The sequence below is a fragment of the Calypte anna genome, chromosome 4A (genome assembly GCF_003957555.1).
Source record: "Calypte anna isolate BGI_N300 chromosome 4A, bCalAnn1_v1.p, whole genome shotgun sequence".
Lineage (NCBI taxonomy): Eukaryota > Metazoa > Chordata > Aves > Apodiformes > Trochilidae > Calypte > Calypte anna.
The window spans coordinates 29,381,387-29,391,072 of NC_044248.1; the positions used below are offsets into that span (position 1 = coordinate 29,381,387).

Consider the following 9,686-nt stretch of genomic DNA (forward strand, 5'->3'; position numbering starts at 1 on the left):
TCAACCTAGAGTTCAGACATTTCTAAAATACACTTCAGTGACTGATTATCATGAAAGTAATGGCTTGGTGAAACAAGACAAATGAAAAGTAAGAAGAAATTAGGTTTTCTCTTTTTAAACCACTAGAACTTTAAATGCCAGAGAGAAAAAAGAACTTAAAAAAAATAAAAATGAAACAAACAAACAAACAAAAAACAAGAATACAAATACACTCAAGGTGTAAGTAAAAATTCAAACCATTTCAGAAGCAAATTCTGACACAAGAAACATAAGCTACTTTCAAGGTAAAGCATGATTAGTTTTTTTATTATTATATCACTTATTTAATAGAAAGCTAGACCCCATGACTCACACTACTTTTTCTCCAGTATGTAATTCTATTTAATAGATAGATTATAACATCTTTAATACATGAAAGCTTTAATTTTCGGATTTGGAAATAACAGAAGTTTCTTATATGAAATGTTACCATTTAAAGTATCTAGTAGCACTGAATCTCATTCTGAAATAGAATGTATGCTCAACTGCCTGGGCACATGCACCATAAGCCTGTGGTACAACCCATAGTATGTGAACAGAAAAAGTTATGTGTGTATAGCAAATGCAGCTCCCATCTTCTACACAGGCAAGGGGCCTGTTGGTTTCTGAATTTCCCATCCATGGCTATGTGCAAGTCAGTATGTACTTTACAGCTGATGCAGGAAAACTAAATATGGCATGTGAGCTCTGACTACAGGAATAATTGACTCATCTTGATGATCCCTTTTTCCAAGCAAAAATTGAGAAAGCTGTATTAGTAGATCTGATCCTAGCAGCTGGCTGTCCTTAGCAATCATCTCTCAATGGCTTCCTCCAAGATGCAAAGTACATCAGTTAAAGATAAAATACAATAACTTTCCAGGCATTGCTGAGGCTGAATGTCGTGTTCCTTTTTCATAGAATTGAATGTATTTTATAGTAAGAAAAAAATGATACTCCAACAAGTTATCTGGAATTTATTTTTCTCTTAGTTCTGTAAACGTTGCACACCAATTAAACTTCACTCTTCTGATTTCTAATATTACTAAAATTCCTCAACAGAATTACTTTTTGGGAAATCGCTGTAGATCATTTATTTCTTTACATAATGTATGTGCTGTAGGTCTAATGTTTGATGAGAAAACTCATATTTCTAAATTCTTTGAGACTGATGGCGAGAATAATTTTTTAGCAGGTTAATTCAGTGATTTTAAAACAAAGCTGACATATGATTTACACATAGTATTTCAATAGCAAACAGTGCTTATGTACTGTATCTTTGTACCACTGGACCAGTTTCCATGATGCAGCATTCTTTTGTGGAGGTCAGCTCTGCTGCTGTGTCTTTCCTGATAGATGATTTTATTAATTTTTATTTAATTTTCTTTTTTTTTTTCCTCATAGGATTTGATACCAGCATTTTGCCAATTTGCAAAGACTCCCTTGGCTGGATGTTTAACCGGCTTGATACCAACTATGACCTGTTGTTGGACCAGTCAGAACTTGGAAGCATTTACCTTGACAAGAATGAGCCATGCACCAGGGCATTCTTCAACTCTTGTGATACATACAGGGACAGTTTGATATCTAACAATGAGTGGTGCTACTGCTTCCAAAGGCAGCAAGGTAAAAGCTGATAACAACCTGCATATGTGTATGACTGACATTTTTGTAGTGCTTTATCCTTCTTTTAATATATTGAGGAGGTTGTGGTGATCTACAAGCTCTTAAATGTTATACCATGAATTTGTGTTAAGGTTTTTATATATCATGAATACCTAAAAGGAATCCAAAAAGTATCAAACAAACAACTTAAGCTAAATGGAAAGGCTTTCTAGGAATTCAAAGTACAATCAAACCTCAAAAGTAGTTCTTAAAGAACATTACATGTTTGGTTTGGTTGGCTTTGAAATAAAAAAAAACCACCATCATTCCAGTTTAAGATATAACCATCCTTCCTCTTTCAAAGGCAGCATAATTCTTTTCCATTGTCACAGAAAGTACAGCACATAATGTGTGGCTTAGTGTGGTCCAAGGTTCTTCTTCCAGTTTCATATCATGCATGTATAACATAACCAAGGCATTAAGCCAGCATTTTCACAGACTAGTTTCAAGTAGTTTTGCATTCTATAAATACTGTTTGTCTGACTTATTTGCCCTGTGTACTGCTGAAATCCAAGAATGCTATCATGAAGACTGATCTAAACACTACTGAATTATACTAGTGGTAACCTGAACACTAAAAATCTGGGATCTGGCTTTCAGTGACATTCATTCTCTCTCCATTGCAGAATACAACATTATCAAACTTTTCTTCCATTTTTCCAGTCTCTTGACTGTGGTGTTTTGATAAGGTACTGATTTAAAATAGATTAGATACCTTTTGACACTAAAGTGTGATTGAATAAAAAAGATGTGTCTTCAACATTGGAGGTAAAATGTCAGTTTTGGCAATACTTACATATTATTTGGCAACCTGTTTTTGAAGGTGTAGGGATTAAAAAAGAAAACATAATCATCTTTTTTACATTTTACTATTAGATTTTGCACAACTTTCTGAGTCCCGACTTCGTAGTGTAGTAATGACCCAATTAATTTACTTTTAATAATTAGCAATGTTATGCTAAACCTTGTAACATATTCATGTTTGGTTACATTTACATTTTTCTTGATTGACCAATCTAAATAAGACCTTTAACTAGACCTTTGCTATTAATAGCAAGGAGATGGCTTGGCAGAGAAACTCAGTGGCTTATTTCTGATGTTCGATAAAATAATAATTATTTTAGTTATTAACAGAATAATTTAAACCATGTAGACAGCTCTCCATATTCATTGAGCATAGTAGGTGCTTTCTGGGAAAATCTGTAGCTCTTCAGCATTGCTGTTGATTAACAATGGTCAAAGTGAGTACAGAATTTATTCAACAATATGTATCATAGTGGGATAGAAATTCCATTGTGCTTTTTAAAAATACATAGCATTTGCTTGAGTCATTATCTGAGAAGCTCCCTTACTCTTCAGTCTTAGGTTCACGGTTCAAGACTTACAAGGGTCATGCAAGTACTTGCAACTCTTCATTCTTTCTTTTTGCTTGAGGTCTGTCATGGCAGTACATTATATCCATTAGTGCACATTATTCACAACTTCTACTCAATGTAAACAACTTCCTGTGAATGCTTGAACACATATAGTGCACTGGTGCTTATTGCATTTTTTTCTTAGCCTTAATCTGCTTTATGTGTAGTTTAGTATTTCTGAGGTATATCCAAGACACTAATACATTTCTGCCGTACTCCAAAATCTACACGTTGAAAGTGCTCTTTTTAAGTTCTCTTCTACTCTTGAGTCACAAATCCCCTCTGGTTTCAACTACTGTAGAGAAACAAGATAAACCAGGTGTAGAGAAACAAGATAAACCAGGTTCCTCGAATTGCCAGTGAGTGGGTGTGAGTCCACCTGTGCCTGATTAGGACAGGCCCCTGTTGGGCATGAGCAAGACCAGGGGGCCAATAAAGGTGGGACACACACCCACAGAGCAGAGCTCACTCTGGTGCGAGGCAATGGAGAGGCCAGCAGCTCGTCGAGCCTCAGGAGCAAGAAGGGCTCTTCCTGCTACAACTACAGTTCGTGGAAGTGCTTCAGTGCCTATCTTCAGAACTTATTTTCTTAGTTGTTCAACTTCATCTTAATATTTTAGTGCTTATAGAAATGCTAAGGCACTTGCACTGCTGATCTATTTATGCGCTCAATTTCTTTCTGCCAGTACTTCATAATTATTATACTCTTGGTTTTGTTGCATTGTTGCTTCAGAGTAAGAGAGTACCCAATTTTGCTGGGAATATTAGTGCTCAGCACCCAATAGTTTCTTCAATACAGACTATGCATGGATCTATTAGTCCAGCACCTCTGTAGGTGCCTTTTTCTTACAGATTCTTCTGTCTGTCAAGGCTCAAAAACATTTTTTGACTTAAAAATTAGTCCATCTTACAAAAGAATAATTGTTACCATGATTCGTATTTCTCACATCAGCCTTTTCAGATTGCGGGACTTCAAATACATTTATAGATCATTCTAAAGGAAGGTGTAACATGCCTTAAAACATAATTGAGATCTCTAGAAAGATTTCTTGATGCTTCAGATCCTTAAAGTTCAAACCTCGGTTGTCCAAGAGCAATAATACTTCCCCCCAAGCACAGACAAGGCACAATGTCAGCCTTATCTGCAGTGGACCATATTCCAGAAACTAAGAGCTCTGCAAAATATTATCAGTTTGATAGATGGAAAATCACTGTTTTGTAATTGAATAAGATAGAGAGTCTGTGAAAGCTCAAGGCTCATTGTTGGTAGCAGCTCCTTGAGACAGTTGTTATAAAAATCCTAAACATTCTTTGTCATCAACCCATTTTACTCCCATTGTTCTGCTCATGTGCCTCTTCTTTGTAAATCAAAGCTTAATTATACTAGCCTTGCAGCACCTCTTGACAGGACTGAATATTCATATCTCAAGGGCTTGGGACTGTGTTAATAAGATGGGATACTCTGATGTGCGTTGGTACTTCAAACACTGAAGAACTGCGGATGGCTGCTAAGTGCTTCATGGATCACTCATAACAATGCAGTGATATTGACAATTCCTGCCCTATCTTTGAAAGTAGCTTAGGGATGAGGATGATTGAATGTTGAACTTGTATTCTAATTATCAGAAAGACTGATGTCTGATTTATTTATATTTCAAAGGAAGCCACTGTACTGATTTTGGTAAAGGAATTTTTTCTCCTTGGCTCAAGACTCTCAGAAGTTGTCTAGTGAGAAAACTTTTTATTGATATACATCCAGAAGTCTAAAATAAAGCTTTTCCAGATTCAGTAACTAACTTGAAAATAGAGAATCATTATGACTTGGGGAGAGGGGAAAAAGGATATATTATCAACCAAAAGGAATTGGTTGAACTTCTAGTGTGCCATTCTCTTTGACAGTTTTAAGCAGCTTTAAGTTTTAAGGTTGATTTAGTAGTGTTAAGAGGTTTTGCTGCTTTTATCCTGAGAAGCAAAGCTTAAGTGTGAATCTTGAAGACCTAGCTTCTGAGAAAAAGAGAGTTTTGTGTAAGTAACTTTCTCATATTGACTTGTTACTTTTTGATTAGTGGTATTCATCTTTGTAATTATACCACCAAAAATTTATATCTGTAAATGAAGAGGGTTTTTTTAGGCATAGCCTGTAATTTTTACATATACATTTTACATACACATTTACGTTTAGTGCTCCTGTGTACAACTCTGTTTTTCTAATATAGGATTTTTTTCTGTGAAACAAAATACATGTATCTTTCCTATTTCACTAGTTTTCTTCTCCTTCAGCATATTTCCTTTCTTTGACAGAAAGAACAGAATAGGATAATTAAGGTTGGAAAAAACCTTTTAAGATTGTAGAGTCTAATCATAAACCTAACACTGAAAAGTACGCCACAATCCTAGATCCTTCTAGCATGTGGTAGTTGTGTGCATAAATGGCTATAATTGTTTAGATTACCACTTAACCAGAAATACTTTGGTTGTAGAAATAATTGATCCTCAGACTGCTGTATTAAGAGTTTGACTCTTTAAATATCAGGAAAGACAGAAACCTTAGTTTTGAAAGGTAGTTAACATCTCTGGTATAATCGTGAGCGTGATCACCATCAAAGCACTTCTTTAAACAAGTCTTTATGCAACCTCAGCAAATACTCAAAGACTTAAAATCCAATACCCATCCAATGATGTCAAGCCCCAGTGGTTCAAATAATCAAATTATTCAGAACTGGAGTAAGGTATAACTCTGAGGAATGTAAAACTGAATTTTAAAACCTATTCTGCATCTTAGTGCCATCCAAAGTTTGGCCAGTTTTTAGTTTGCTGAACATAGGCCTTTGTACCCATGAGATTCAGTCTTAAATTGTTGCAATAGAATAACAAACTTACAGAGTTCAGTGAAGAAAATTTTTATTTTCTTAGTGCAGTACATGAAATACAAATCTTGAACATGACTTCTAACAATGAAAAATGGCAAAAAATTAAAAGAACCATTCTGTTTCAGACCTATACATGCTCACTTACAGATGGATTAAATAGGAGTGATTTTCTGCACAAATACATGGTAGCTCTAATTCATAATTCTGTAGCACTAGCAAGATGCAGTAATTCTTTTATTTCAGAGCTGAGAGCATGACTACTAATGCAGTATTTATATGATTAAGATTAGTAGTTAGAGTGACCTTAGAACCTAGCAAACTGTGAAATCTAAGTCATATGCTTTCTTTCCTGGATAAAATTTAATCTGTTTAATGTTTTTAATGTCATTTTAGACCCACCATGCCAGACAGAACTTGGCAACATTCAGAAGCAGCAAAGAGGAAAGAAACTCCTAGGTAAGCCATAGATCATTTTTTGAAGGTTTTATTACTTATATAAATAACACTGGTGAAACAGCAACATAAAATCAATATTAATCCTACAAAGACAGACTGCAGTAAATTCCATCAACAAAATTTATGAAATTTTTGAAAGCTATTAAACTTAGTTTTATTACCTTACCTACCAAAAGATATTACATCTGTTTTATTACCCTAATAGAAGGTACGTTTTTACAGTTACAGAGGGTACAGTCTAAGGCACTCCTAAATTAGTATCTTTGCTGAACCTTTTCCTATAATATTCTTTAAGTAATGGAAATCTTTGTTGTGAATCAGTTTATAGTGTGTCAATACTACTGAAATGTAAAATCTTCATGCTACTATTTACCACTCTATAAAAGCTGCAATAAAAGATTTGACTCAAAGTAGTCAAAACTTTTTTTCTGCTGAGGATGTTTTTTAACAGCACTATAGACTTCAAAATGCTTTCTTAAGAATGTTTTGTTCATTGTGGTTTGTCTACATATTATATTTATTTAAAGAAGTCTACTTTTATTCTAAGTGAAAAAAAGTAGTTCGTTCAACCTTAAGCAAGTCACTGCCTCACAAAATAAGTCCCTGATTATGTCCCTTGTACTCTTGGTTGGGAAGCCTTTTGGCTTAGAACCTAATCTGCCTAGGTATTTTGCATATAAATGCAAATTTAGGGGTTTTTTTTAATTTTCTTTTGCATTTGTTGATAAAATTGCTGTGTTACACCACATTTGTCCTCTGTGGTCAGGTAATGTAATACTAGTAGGTAACTAAATATATTGGAAAATATATATTAAATAAAAATAGCTCATGAGCAATGTAGCAGATAGTTTGTTAGTCCAGGAAACCTAGCCTTTACTGTTCAGATTTGTAGTCCACAGATTGTAGAACATTCCATTCAGGGCTGCATGTGCTATTCAAGCCTTTTCCACAGAATACAACAAAGATCTTAAGTGAGACATTCATGGAGTAAGGGAGAGGTATCACAGGATTGATGAAAAATTTAAAGGGAGATTGGTCATTTTATTTCTTGAAATGAGTCCAAGACTGATACATTTGATATATTCAGTCACTTTCTGTGTAACTGAATTCAGTAATAGTAAACCAGTCAGTGTAGAGTCCGAATCGAGGAATGAGCAAATGGTAGGTACTTTCTGCTGTGATAGTTACAGTGGTAAAGCGGCAGGTTTTAATATTTTTGTTAAATATATATATGTCACAGGACAGTACATACCCTTATGTGATGAAGATGGATATTACAAACCAAGTCAGTGCCATGGAAGCGTGGGGCAATGCTGGTGTGTTGATAGATACGGTAACGAGGTAACAGGATCCAGAACAAACGGGGTAGCAGAATGTGGTAAGATAAGAATCTTTTCTGGCCTTTGGTTTAGAGCTGTTACTCCATTTGATTACCAGCAATAAACTTCTTCTGTAGGAACAGATTTGGCACCCAACTGCATGGATTTTGGAGCAAAAAACTTTATAATGCGTTACTGTTACTTTGTTATTTTTTGCAACTCCTATTGCTGTGTCAGCTCTTCATAGACCTCATATTTGTGCTTAACATAGTGCATATAAATCTAGGGAAAATTCATTACCTAGAACAGCATTAGAGAAGCACCAAAATGCTTGATGAAATCCCTTTGGGTAATGAGCATGCTAGTGAGTTCAATTTCACATTTTTTTCAGCTTGTATTTGTAGGAATTGCCAGAAGTTCCTAGCACGCTAAATCTTCCCTTATGTTTCTCGTACCTGCATCATTATCCAATTTCTTCCAAGAATTTCCATGTTGTCTTTTTTTGACATCTCAGATATTAAAAAATGGCAATAAAATATTTCCTTAAAAAACAAAAAAACCACAATCTTGCATTATTCCTTTCCACTTCTTTTGCAACAAAAAGAACATAGCCTAAAACAAAAAATAAATTTAACACAATATTTGACATGAAATCTCATGCCTATTGTCCATCTAATCCAGCTTCCTTTCTAGATAAATGAACACTTCTAGGTAGGTCAAGTTGGACTTAAATGGCACCCTTTATAGTGCTATAAATTCATAAAATTTGTCTCTCATTTTGTTAATATTAAGAAGTTATTGAAGTTTTTTTCTTTTAAAACTAAAGAATTTTTGTATTATTTCGGTTTAATTTCTATGTCACACTTTGTAGTTTAAAATAAGTAGTTGTCATTAAACTGAATATTTTGGTGTACCTTTGGTATGCGTATGTATATTATACTATAAATATATAGTCTATTTTCTGTGTCTTTTCTCTATCATACTTCTTTAGCTATTGATTTAGAGACTTCAGGTGATTTTGCCTCTGGCGATTTCCATGACTGGATGGATGATGAAGATGAAATAATGAATGATGAAGATGAAATTGAAGATGATGATGAAGACGAAGGTGATGATGATGTAGATGATGATGACGATCATGATGGATATATTTGATGATATTAGGGGGTCCATGAATTGTATCTTTCTAGAATTCACAAGATGACTTTTCATAAAATCCCTTTGCTCTCCAAAATCAAAAGGATTCTAACAAACATGTATATTTTGTATGATCATTTCAAACATTGAAGCTGGAGTCATAGACTTCTTTTGTTTAAATAAGAATACTTATCTTATGTGGTTTTGAGTTTTTAAATACCTTTGCACTGAAGAAAACGCATTGGAAGTCTAGCCTGAAGAAAGAAATGTTATGTGCTACTGAAAATGTACATGTGCAAAAAACAGTTTAAAAACAACCAGTCTCTTTAAAACTCTGGTGACCAATTTGTCCTTCCTTGGAATTTTGCTTGTCTTTTTCAGAACACATACTGTAATGTAATTTCCGTTCTTTCAGTGTTTCAGGCCCATTGTCCATTTAATAAATCAAAAACATATTACAGTAGAAAAACACAAGTAGCATCTCAACAGTCTTTAACTAGCCAGAGATAGGGAGAAAAATTATCAGGAGAGAAAAATAAAGCAAAGTCCTCCTTTGTGTTTGCATTTGTATTTATGCTGTTTAATAGGAAATGGGTAGGTTATTGAAAGGATTTTTCAAAACCAGTAGCATGGACAAGTACCAGTTCTGCAATTCTAAAGTTTTCTGGTCCTTCCAGAACTTATTTTCTTCCATGTCAGGGTCATATAGACCTTATCATTATTTACTCAAACATTGTTTCACCCTTTGTTGTTTCTGTGTATTTGTTTCGAATCTATTGTGTAAAATATTTCACATGGAAAAACAA

The 9,686-nt window shown here is 34.3% G+C and overlaps 1 protein-coding gene across 1 annotated transcript in view; it reads left to right on the top strand.

Moving 5' to 3' along the window:
- SPOCK3 (SPARC (osteonectin), cwcv and kazal like domains proteoglycan 3) overlaps positions 1 to 9,079 on the top strand; it is a 146,904-nt gene extending 137,825 nt beyond the window's left edge. Inside the window, exons 8-11 of the mRNA XM_030449738.1 lie at positions 1,423 to 1,644; positions 6,362 to 6,424; positions 7,665 to 7,802; positions 8,735 to 9,079. Of these exons, the coding sequence (XP_030305598.1) occupies positions 1,423 to 1,644; positions 6,362 to 6,424; positions 7,665 to 7,802; positions 8,735 to 8,898 (587 nt within the window). The 3' untranslated portion in view covers positions 8,899 to 9,079. The remainder of the gene's footprint in view (positions 1 to 1,422; positions 1,645 to 6,361; positions 6,425 to 7,664; positions 7,803 to 8,734) is intronic.
- Positions 9,080 to 9,686: the final 607 nt, after the last annotated feature.